Source organism: Solanum tuberosum, unplaced genomic scaffold (genome assembly GCF_000226075.1).
Source record: "Solanum tuberosum cultivar DM 1-3 516 R44 unplaced genomic scaffold, SolTub_3.0 scf00617, whole genome shotgun sequence".
NCBI lineage: Eukaryota > Viridiplantae > Streptophyta > Magnoliopsida > Solanales > Solanaceae > Solanum > Solanum tuberosum.
Genome location: NW_006239539.1, coordinates 120,569 through 132,640, shown reverse-complemented (window position 1 = coordinate 132,640; position 12,072 = coordinate 120,569). Strand labels below are relative to the sequence as shown.

The following is a 12,072-nucleotide window of genomic DNA, read 5'->3' as shown; positions in this document are numbered from 1 at the left end:
TATATATATATATATATATATTATACAAGTAGCTAAAATGATGTCTATGGTTGTCCTTGAAATTGAATAAAAATGTTATCATCAGTTAAAAGTTTGGGAAAAAATTCCCTTTTCTTGATAAATATATTACTTCTTTCTTTTCATACTCAAAATCTTTTATAAGTTGCATGATTTTAGTCTGTCAAGAGAGGAGACACAGTTTTCTTGAGCGCATTTATTCCCAAATTAGCAAATCTTTTTCATGTTTGTAACCTTCATTTGTCAGAAAATTCGCATATTGATTTGCCTCCCACCTAATATGTTTATAAGGAGTAGTTGACTTTTAATAAATATTTACCATCTTTAACAATAGCCCGAGGAGGATGACACTATATGTCCTCTTCTTTGATGAACTTGACACGAGTAGACGCTCTATTTCTATCACTACATTAAAAATAATTTTTAACGGCAATAACTCAATTGTTGCTAAATATATATTTTTAGGAGCAATTATCACTTTGTATATGTCCCTAAAGCCTTTAGCGACATTGGATCTAATGACACTTAACTAATGCCGGTAAAGACTTTAGTACTCTTTATTAATTTGTCTATTTATTGCCGCTAAAAGTTGTTTTTGTTGTAGTGTACCTTCATTTGTTTATATCTCATATTTTTTACTCCTTTGTTTTAATTTATCTCGTATCGTTTGATTGAACACGAAATTTAAGGAATAAAAGAAACTTTATTGTTTATTTTTTATTGACTTTTCTTCACAATAAAGTATTATGTGAGATTAACAAGAATAAAATGGAGATGTCATTAAATAGTTGTCAAATAGGAAAAAGAGACAATTCTCCGAGAATAGACTATAAGAAAATGTATCACATAAATTAAGACAAAAAATATAATTATTTAGCCATTGTTTTATACTCTATAGTTAATTTTATTATAATGCTTTGAAGTAAACTTTATCTTACTTTTCTTCATTATACCCCCTCCCTAGGAGCCCCTACCTTTGTGCTTTCTCCGTGACTCGAACTCACAATCTTACTTTTTCTGAGTATGGCTTTACCTACCTGAGTATTCCAACATCCACTTTTCTTGATCATATCTCTAAAATTCATTCAAAAGTAGTATCTAACATGTTATGATTATCCTTTATATTTTCATTTTTAGTTTTTGATCCTAATATATGTATTTGCTTTGAAATCTTTATTAATTTGAATTTCCCCTAAATAAGGTCTATTAAAAGGGAAAACACTTCTAATCAAGTTTTTTTTTAAAATTTTTAAAAATTAAATTTAAATCTCTCATTAAAAAATAAAAAATTTGTATCACATCCCATCACAACTCTCAATTATATTTTCTTTGTTAGACTTTCCATCAAGTTGACTAAAGTGTGGCTTACATGTTCCTATATTCCATGTATTAATGAGTAATATTCCAATAGATTCCTCTTTTGTGCGCATTCTTAGAGGAATCCTTGAAACTAATTCCAATATATTCCTCCTTGTCCTAATTATACAAGTTGGGAAGTTCACGTCACGTAAAACAAATAGTAATATTGTAAGAAAGATATGGCCTATAATAAGATTACTATATTATATGGCATCAAGCATCCTTAATCGCTCTTCAAGACTTTTACTAGAATATTCCTATGATATATACTTATTGGAATATTTCCAAGTGCTTAATATATATCACATACTTTTCAACTAATCCCAACGAAAGTATAAGTTTGATATTTTACCGTCTTTACGAAAATTTCTATTCATTTAACATTTCTTAAGTTTAATTTATCACACAAGTAAGTGAAAATATATTTGATCTTTTTTTCAAATACCGTATAGTTGTTAAATACCGAAAAAACCAAAAAATCGAAAAGAATTGAAAGAACCGACTAAAACCGAAACCCAAAATACCGACTTTGCGTGATTTGATTTGGTTTTTAGATTTAATAAACCGACATAATTAATTTCGATTTTTTTAATGAAAAACCAAATCAAACCGACCTATGTACACCCCTAGTTTTGAGATATTACAAGATAAGTCTCTATGAGTAGCATGATAGGTTGCTAATGTAGTAGTATATGGAAGGAAGTATGTATCTTAAAATTTATGTACAACCGCCATAACTCGCATTAGTAGTTTGTTATATTGTGGTATGTATGATGGACATTACAAAGGAGATTTATTGTCTGCACAACTAATGTTTATGAAATATTAATGTATATGGTCATTGGGACAAGTGGGAGAATGTAAGAATAATTATTACTTATGGCCCAAGTTTTCTTGTGACTCAAGTAATACAATAAATAATATTTAATGAATAATAGATCTCGTCCGTACATTGATTATTTGATAGACGTATCAGATTAAGTCATAACCTCTATTAGTTGGTCCTCCATCCATTAGGGTTACCACATATTCTCTACATTAATTCCATCGCTGACGGATGTGGTAACATAAAGCTAGGACAAGGAGGTAAAAATCAATTTACGACTAACGCTTCCGCTTTTCTCTGTGATGATGTCTTCTGCATCAAGTATGTGCCCCTAACGATCTCTATGTAAGAATATCATGTTCAAGATCCTGATGTGTACCAAAGTATTTAATCTTACAATAAATTCATAATTTGATGAAAAAGAAAGGGAGCTATACTCCATTCCGAGCTCATCGCCTTTGTTAGAGAATGTGAAACAACATATACAAATTCAAATTTAATTTAGCTCCTAATAGGAATATTAAATATCCACTAAGAAATCAAAACAAGACAAGAAATAGTGTTTCCACATTCTTTTATGTGTAAACATAAAATGAAAAACATCAATGCTGAGTAGGAAATTATGCATGTGATCAGACCAATAGAAAAAAAAAGAAAAAAAAAGGGAGTACTCCGAGAATGATTTTAGCATGTCTTGCATTCGATTCCCAGTTAAATTTATTTCGGAATTATAGGCTGAGGTTCTTATCATAGGAGTTAGGACTAATGTATCCTACCTCCGGGATAAAAATACTCTATGTCCCTAATTACTTGTCCACTTTTGAATAGACACACCTATTAAGAAAATAATAATTGACCTAGTGAGTTTACCATTTTAAAAACTTAAGATTTTCAAGAAGTTCTACATTTTTCAAAGTAATTAATTGAGGGTATAATAGGTAAAAATATTTTGTCCTTTCTTGATTTATCAAAATGGACAAGTAATTAGGGATAACTAAAAATGGAAAAGTGGACAAGTAATTAGGGACAGAGGGAGTATAACATTAAATTTGACTTATAAATTTTGTCTTCGAATTAATTATATCTTTAATCAAATAAATTGAAAAGTGAAAGGAGAAATGAGGGAGAGCATTATATTAGTGAAATCGAATGTTCGCTAATAAAATAAAAATTTAGATAATCAATCAACTAAACTACTAATATTATACGAGGATCACTCAAAAGTAGGGGTGGACATAAATACCGAAAAATCAAAAAATTGAACCGAACCGAACTAATTCGGTTCTTCGGTTTCAATTCTTCGGTCTTTTGGTTTGGTGTCAGTGTTATTTTTTCAAAAGTTCGGTTCTTCGGTTCGGTGTTCGGTGTAAGGGTCTCAAAACTTCGGTGTTTGGTGTTATTTATGGGCATTCTCTTAATTAAAAATAAAGAGTCAACTAACAATTAAATCATTCATGAACAAATCAAAGAAGCAAAAAATGTACAATTCAATAGTTAACTTCAAATATTAATCCCCAAGAAGAACCAAAACGTATTTTTATCAATGTACGTTATGTAAAAGAATCTGTCTTCGTCCTTGTTTTTCTCGAGAAATAGTTGGATGCACAATGTTCTTGACAAAGATAAATATAGTCTTTTAGTTAGCAAATAAGTGTTCCATGGCGAGACACAATATTCCTTAACATACTTTTAAATTTTTAAGTATATTATATTTTAATTTTGTCCTCATTTTAATTTTCATTCACATCGAAAAATCGATTCAAAACACCGAACTAAATCGAACTGAATTAGTTTCGTTTGTATATGGTGCACACTTTTCTAAAACTGAAAACCGAACCGAACCGAACGCCCACCCCTACTCAAAAGTTAACCAAACAATGGGGAAATAAAAAAAGAAGATAAAAATCCGACCTGCCGGATTCGAACCAGCGACCTAAGGATGCCTGAAGGCATCACCAACTACAGTCCTCCGCTCTACCAACTGAGCTAAGGTCGGATGATGACTAAATCATGGCAAGCATAACTAATCAACAAAACTATTTATTTCCTTTCTAAAACATAGGCATATGATGTTTTAAGTAAAGTTAAAAGATAAGCTCTCCTTTCAGCTTAATATAATAAATAATAGACATCTTATGCAATGTCATCTATGAAATATTTTTTAAAAAATTTATAATTGATTTCTTCAAATATTGTTTTCCAAAGTATTTGTTTTAGGTAAGATTTCATTAGTTTCAACGTTAAAAAATATCCTTTCACCGAGACAATTATTATAGAAACTGTTAATATAATTCTAGAAGTAAAATTTAAATAAAAATAAGAGTTAGAGCCCATTTGGATTGACTTAAAAAGTAACTTTTAAGTCAAAAATAAAAGTCAAACTTAAATGATTTTTGAGTAAAAAAATAAAAAGTAGGAGAGACCTACTTTTAGTTTTAACTTATTTTAAGTCATTTTTAATTTATTTTAAGTTATTTTTAACCTTGCCAAACACTTCCAAACTTATTTTAAGTCCTTTTTGACTTATTTTGATGAGAATATAAGTTAGTTATTACTGTTAGCTAGTCACAAAGTTAGTTAGTTACAAGTTTGTTACAGTACAATTTGTTAGAATTAGTTACAGGGAAGTCAAAATCTGTATAGTTTGTTAGCTAGCTTTCAATTTGTATATCTATATATAGAATCACATGTAATAGTTACTCTCTTAATTTTTCACATTCAATGAAATAGATTTTTCATGTAGCTTTTCCAGAATCTTCTTCTTCCTTTCTCATATGAACTCAAGGTTCATCAATGGAGGAATTCAATTTTTTAGCATCACAGTGTATTGATTTTCTCATGGTATCAGAGCACAAGGCTTAGATCCTTCTTCCTTTCCGCAACCACAACAATCTGTGAGCTTCAATTCTCGAAGAGTTACATTGTGAATTTAATTCCTTTTTCGATTCTTTGTTTCAATTTTTGAGTTTCAGTTGCTGTTTTTCAGTTGAATCTGTTTCTTCTTTCTGGTTCTCACTCGTTTTAAATATCTCCACGATCATCTCACTATGGTTGATCAACAAGTTGATCCAATTTCAAGTGGTTCTACATCCACTGTTAGGATGGATATTCCTAGTCCTTTCTATCTACACCCTTCCGAGAATGCAGGTTCATCTCTATTACATGGAATTTTCGATGATACTGGTTATAGATCCTGAAAGATAGCTGTTCTTAAGGCTTTATCTGTTAAGAGCAAAACAAGCTTTATCAATGGGAAACTTGCAAAACCCAATCCAGATGATCCAAGCTTCCAACAGTGGGAGAGATGTGATGATATGATAACCTCTTGGATTTTGAATTCCTTGTCACCAAATCTAAGAGATAGTCTGCAATATGTTAATAATGCAGAGGAATTGTGGGCTGAATTGGAGGACAGGTATGATCAGACCAATGGTTGTTAGTTGTACCAACTTCAAAATGAGATAAATGATCTTGTATAAGGGACCTTGGATGTTACGGGATACTGTACAAAGATGAAGAAACTTTGGGAAGAGATGAGCACTGTCGATGTAAGCTCTCAATGCAGTTGTGTGTGCACTTGTGGTGGTAAGATTAAGTTGGTGAATGCTGAACAGGATAGAAGACTCATACATTTTTTGATGGGACGGAATGAAATATACACTGTCATCAGAGGAAACATTCTCATGATGAGTAGCCTGCCTAGTATGGCACAAACTTTTTCCATATTGTCTCAAGAGGAAAAACAAAGGGAAGTAAGACCCTACAAACACACAGCCTTAGACTCAACCTCCCTGAATGCTTTTGCCATTAGTACATGATCTAAGGGAGGCCTCAGTACAAACTACAGTTCTTCTAAAGGCAGCACAGGAATATCTGGAAATTTGAACAACACAAATGTGTTTAGAGGTAATTCTAGCACCAGCAGGAGCTCTTTGTTTTGTGACTTCTGCTGGAGAACAGGTCACACAAGAAAAAATGTGCTACAAGCTTCATGGATATCCATCAAACTCAAAGTTTTCCAAAGGGAAAAGTGTTGTTTCTGCAGCAAATATATGCACCTCTGAGAATGATAGGAGCCAATGTGAAGAGGAACCTGAGTTGAGGAAATAAATGCCATTGAACTTGTCCAAAAATTAGTATGAACAACTGCTCAATCTTTTGGGATCCCTGCAAGTTGGACATGGAACTACTAACTCAGACAACATGCTAAGTGGAGTTGTGAACCTATGCTTGCTTGTTACTCTTCTATTACTGAGATAAGATCTTTCTTGTAGATGTGTAAAATTAACTGATGACTCTTGGATCATAGACTTAGGAGCATCACATCATATGACCTACAATAAAAACACTCTCACAAACATTAGACCATTCCCATATCCTTTCTTTATCAGTCTACCCAATGGTTACAAAGTCAAAATGACTGAGATTTGTGATATATGTTTAAGTCCAGTTTTAACTCTGCAGAAAATGCTTTTTGTTCCTAGTTTCAAATTTAATCTAATATCAGTTCATTGTCTAGCATTTCAACTCAAAGGTGTGGTGAGTTTTAACAACATTTCTTGTTTACTGCAGGGCCCTTCTCAGAATAGCCCTCTGGAACTTGGTAGAGCCAAGAATGGTCTATATTTCCTATGTTCAAAGTGCCATAATTGTTGTTAATTTTCTACTGGGAGCAAGAGACCTCATGTCATCTCCAGTCATTGTACTTTTGTTCCTTCTTTAGTCAAGTGTAATGAAGTTTCAACACCATTTACTATAAAACATTTTTCTATTGATAATAAAGATGATTGTCCTAAACTTGATTCTTCTTCATGCCATATTACTGATTGTTCTTCTTTTGTTGTTAAATCTGATAACTCTCACACAAATGAACTCTTATGGCATGCTAGACTAGGTCATGTACCCTTTGTAAAAATGAAGAGCATTCCAACTATACCTATTACCTTCTCCACCAAACAACCCTTCACTTGTGTCATATGCCCTATGGCTAGACAACCTAGAATGCCATTCCCAGAAAGCACAACCACCACTAGTAGAGTTTTTGAGCTGCTTCACATTGACCTATGGGGACCATACCACATCCCTACTCATGATGGTTATCACTATTTCTTAACCATGGTAGATGACTTCATTAGATCAACTTGGACACAACTACTAAGGTGTAAAAGTAATGCCCTACAAACAATCAAGGCTTTCATATCTCTTGTGGAAAACGAATTCTAGACCAAATTGAAGACTATCAGGTCTGATAATAGTCTGGAATTCACCTCTACTAAGACCACTCATTTTTTCCAAGAAAAGGGAATAATACACCAAAAATCTTATCCATATACACCCCATTAAAATGATATAGTTGAAAGAAAAACACAAATACCTCCTTGAGACAGCAAGAACCCTCCTATTTCAGTCTAAATTACCCATGAGGTACTGGGGAGAATGTGTACTAACAGCCACATACCTCATCAACAGATAGCCTTCCAAACCTTTAAAAAATAAAACTCCCTATGAACTTCTATACCATACACAACCCACATACTCTCATCTTAGAAGTTTTGGATGCCTATGCTTTCCTACTACTTTGAAAACTCATAAGGACAAGTTTGAACCAAGGGCAACACCACATATTTTTGTTGGATATCCCTTCAATACAAAAGGATACAAGGTCTTAGATTTAGCTACCAAGAGAGTCCATGTATCTAGAGATCTTGTTTTTCATGAGTCTGTGTTTTCTTTTATACTTGCTCCTGATGGTTCTAGTTTTCCTTCTGTTTTAGAGCTTCTAGTTCATCACTCAAAACACTTTTACTTATATTCCAAATTCAACAAGCATGTTTCTAATGATGAATTACTGGACATTAACACATCACATGCAGTCACTACAAATCAAGTAATCAACAATACTGATGAAAGCACAGCCTCACCTGCAGGCCATGATATCCATCCACCCACCAACACATTAACCACCACACAATCCTTGTATGCACCTATTCGATCTTATGATATTATACCTACCCTTAGAAGAAGAACTAGCTAGATCACTTCATACTGCCACCTACTTGGAAGAATATAATTACATTCTTCCTAACCTACATTCCACCACAAGTACCTCTAGTCCACATCATTCCCTCACCTCTTTTGTATCCAACCATGATACTGTTTGTTTCACAACTTTGTGTTCTGATAGTCAACAGTTGATTGAAAACATATCACATGACTGTGAACCTTCTTCATATGAAAAAGCAATCTTACATCCTGCCTGGCAGAAAGTAATGACACAAGAATTTCAAGCATTGTATGCAAAAAATACTTGTTCCCCTACCTAAAGGAAAGAATGCTATTGGATGTAAATGGGTATACAAAATTAAACACAAGGCAGATGGTAGTGTGGAGAGGCTCAAGACAAGTCTAGTGGTTAAGGGGTACACTCAATAAATTGGAATAGACTATAATGAGACCTTTTCTATTGTGGTTAAGATGACCACTGTTAGGACCCTCATAACCTTGGCTGTTAAGAAGGGGTTAAATTTGTATCAATTAGATGTCAATAATGCCTTCCTTCATGGTGACTTAAATGAGGAAGTGTCTATGACATTGCCACAAAGTCTTGCAGTGGACAGTCAAAATATGGTGTGTAGATTGAGAAAATCATTGTATGGTTTGAAACAAGCTAGTAGGCAATGGTATGACAAATTGGCCAACGGTCTTTGTTTAAGATGATACATACATTCAGATAGTGACTATTCATTGTTTCTTAAGAGGAAGGGAGATTCTTTAGTGTTTGTTGCCATATATGTAGATGATGTGATCTTAACTGGAACTGATTTGGAGAAAATCAACTCTTTGAAATCCTTTTTGCATGATCAATTCAAGATAAATGATCTAGGTAGACTGCACTACTTCTTGGGGGTTAGAAATATTGTACAGGCTGATGGAGTTCTCATTTCACAAAGGAAGTTCACCACTGACCTCCTGAAAGAGTTTGATTCTTTTAACTGTAAAGTTGCAACCTCACCACTTGATTATACTGAGAAGTTAAAGGCCATAGATGGGGAACTATTGTCAGATCCTACCCATTACAGGAAGTTGATAGGGAAACTTAACTTTTTTACAAATACTAGGATGGATATAGCTTATAGTGTGCAGCATCTCAATCAATTCATGAAAACTCCTAGAGAACCACACTTGAAAGCTGGTTATCATGTCCTTAGATACTTGAGACAAGATCCTACAATGGGAATCTTCATTTCAAACAAGCCTAACCTTACTATAAGTGCCTATTGTGACTCAGATTGGGCTGCATGTCCTGATTCAAGCAAGTCAGTTAGTTAGTGGTATCTAGTACTTATGGGTGATAGTCCTATCAGTTGGAAGGCTAAGAAACAAGCCATAATTTCTTTATCCTCTGTAGAAGCAGAATACAGGGCTGTGAGACAAGTAGTAGGTAAGCTGGTATGGCTTGAAAGGTTATTGAATAAATTATCTGTGAAATGTCCCTTGCCAATACAGGTAAGACAGTCAAGCTGCAGTACACATTGCCAAGAATCTAGTTTTTCATGAGAGGACAAAACATATAGAAATCGATTGCCACTTTGTTAGGGATAAACTTCAGCAAGGCCTGATCACACTTCACCACATTTCTACTAATTCCCAGTTGGCAGACATTTTTACAAAGGCTTTGACTGGAGTTAAGCATACTACACTATTGAACAACTTGAATGTAAACTCACTTACCTCCAACTTAAGGGGGTGATGAGAATATAAGTTAGTTATTACTGTTAGCTAGTCACAAAGTTAGTTAGTTAGTTACAAGTTTGTTATAGTATAGTTAGTTAGAGTTAGTTACAAGGAAGTCAAAATTTGTATAGTTTGTTAGCTAACTTTCAATTTGTATATCTATATATAGAATCACATGTAATAGTTACTCTCTCATTTTTTCACATTCAATGAAACAGATTTTTCATGTAGCTTTTCCAAAATCTTCTTCTTCCTTTCTCATATGAACTCAAGGTTCATCAATGGAGGAATTCAATTGTTTAGCATCACAGTGTGTTGATTTTCTCATATTTTAAGTTATTTTTTATATTTGTAAAACACTTCCAAAAATAAAAAAAACTGACTTAAAAGTAGATTTGACCAACTTTTAAGCCAATTCAAACACCCTCTTAGAACTATAGAACCTGACACAAGAAGTTGATAACATGACATATTCCATTTGTTGGGCTTGAAATCCTAAGAAATTTTAAGAAAAAGAATTTGCTATTCATTTTATTCAATATTTTTCGACTATTAATATTTATTTTTGATAAAGTGTTGGTCTGACTTATTAAAAATTTGATGAAAGATAATATAAAAAAGTTAAAATGAATCAAATAATCTGAATTTTAGCAAACCAATGAAATGAAAGAAAACAAAAAACATTTTTTTTGTTCGAGAAATATCACAGAGAAAAATTTAATATATAATTTTTTTTCACAAATCGTATGTTTTATCATAAATAACCATTTTTTTCTATATACAAAATTAATACATAATTTGTTATTAAAAGAACTCACAATTTTTTTGCTAATATTAATTTTTTCTGATACTTCAGTTATTGCATTATTTTGTTGTTGTTATTATCTCTTTATTAGTTGTTATATTTTCTTCACTTTTAATTTTTTTCGTACTTATTTTGATTTGTTGTACTCAAACCGAAGGTCTTTCGAAAATAATGTCTCTATTTTTACGAGATAGTGATAAGATCTGTTTACACTCTCCTCAAATCACACTTATTAAATTTCATTGAATATATTATTATTATTGTTGATTCAAATGTAATCTTTTGTAAAATAAAATGACTATCAGATTTTAGTTTTGGATTAGCGCTACATACTTAAGGGACAATATAAATAATTAGGATAAGACATTTCTAGGGATGGTTCTAGACTTCTAATCAATCTCATTATAAATCAATATGAATCTAATCAATTCTCACATTCCATGTTAACTATATGAAAAGGGAAAAGAAAAAAAGGAAAGCTCAATTTTAATTAAGAAAATATCATGGTACGATAGATTTAAGTTCAAACTTGCATAAATATATACAAATTTGCATAAATATATAGTATAACTTACATAAATACCATAATGTAAAACCTAAATTACCTTCTATCCCTATTATTTTTGTAATTACATAAATCCCATATTTTTTAGGCATTTCGGATACATAATTAAGGATCCGGATACATTATTGTTGATACATTATGTATCAATCTATTGCACTTATTAAGGGAAAACAAAGCTGAAAAATCAAATTAAGATCTCATAGTATCCATTTGTTGCACTAATTAAAGGGAAAAAAGAGCTGAAAATCAAATTAAGATCCCATAAATTCCATTCCAAATTATTGTCAAGAATTCAAAATCCTATAGTGTAACAAACCAAAAATTCAAAAATTAAATTTCTTCTTCTTGTTCATCGTTCTCTCTGTTTCATAAAACTTTTATCGAAATTTTGGATAAGCGAGGTGAGTTATGAATGATACAAAAGTGATGGAATTGTGACAAACAATTTCTTTTGTGAATTCTTCTCCAGTTCATTGAAGATCCTTTCCGTTTTGATTCAAAATTGTTGAAAATTTTTAGTTTCAAAATTATTCTCCTAGTTCATTGAAGATTCTTTCAATTTTGATTCAAAATTATTGAAAATTTTGAGAAGATACATCACGAAGATCCTTTCAATTTAAATTGATAAGTGTTTTATTTCTACTAGATACATTAAATAAGAAAGTGTTGTCCATAAGATTTTAGGTTTGAGATCGATACATTATTATTTGGTAATTGTTATGTATCAGATACATTTAGTATAAATTCGATTTACGTATCATAACA

The 12,072-nt window shown here is 32.0% G+C and overlaps 2 protein-coding genes and 1 non-coding gene across 3 annotated transcripts; 2 read left to right on the top strand and 1 right to left on the bottom strand.

The window, feature by feature from the left end:
* Nucleotides 1-4,108: 4,108 nt before the first annotated feature.
* Nucleotides 4,109-4,199, bottom strand: TRNAY-GUA (transfer RNA tyrosine (anticodon GUA)). Its single transcript is given in 2 exon segments — nt 4,109-4,144; nt 4,163-4,199. It is a non-coding gene; the product is annotated as a tRNA-Tyr (tRNA).
* Nucleotides 4,200-5,250: 1,051 nt separating this feature from the next.
* On the top strand, nt 5,251-6,313 carry LOC107058743 (uncharacterized). Its single transcript, XM_015304826.1, has 4 exons — nt 5,251-5,350; nt 5,408-5,618; nt 5,769-5,955; nt 6,110-6,313. Exons 1-4 carry the CDS (start codon nt 5,251-5,253, stop codon nt 6,311-6,313), a joined length of 702 nt encoding a protein of 233 aa, XP_015160312.1.
* A 2,364-nt stretch (nt 6,314-8,677) lies between these two features.
* On the top strand, nt 8,678-9,532 carry LOC107058742 (uncharacterized mitochondrial protein AtMg00810-like). Its single transcript, XM_015304825.1, has 2 exons — nt 8,678-8,830; nt 8,960-9,532. Exons 1-2 carry the CDS (start codon nt 8,678-8,680, stop codon nt 9,530-9,532), a joined length of 726 nt encoding a protein of 241 aa, XP_015160311.1.
* Nucleotides 9,533-12,072: the final 2,540 nt, after the last annotated feature.

Excerpts from the sequence above, each read along its gene's own strand:
- LOC107058743 (XM_015304826.1), top strand. The coding sequence starts at position 5,251 with ATGGTTGATCAACAAGTTGATCCAATTTCAAGTGGTTCTACATCCACT. Across the intron at positions 5,619-5,768 it reads TGGGCTGAATTGGAGGACAG|TTGTGTGTGCACTTGTGGTG; the intron begins GTATGATCAGAC and ends CTCTCAATGCAG. Across the intron at positions 5,956-6,109 it reads AAGAGGAAAAACAAAGGGAA|GTAATTCTAGCACCAGCAGG; the intron begins GTAAGACCCTAC and ends ATGTGTTTAGAG.
- LOC107058742 (XM_015304825.1), top strand. The coding sequence starts at position 8,678 with ATGACCACTGTTAGGACCCTCATAACCTTGGCTGTTAAGAAGGGGTTA. Across the intron at positions 8,831-8,959 it reads CAGTGGACAGTCAAAATATG|AGGAAGGGAGATTCTTTAGT; the intron begins GTGTGTAGATTG and ends TTGTTTCTTAAG.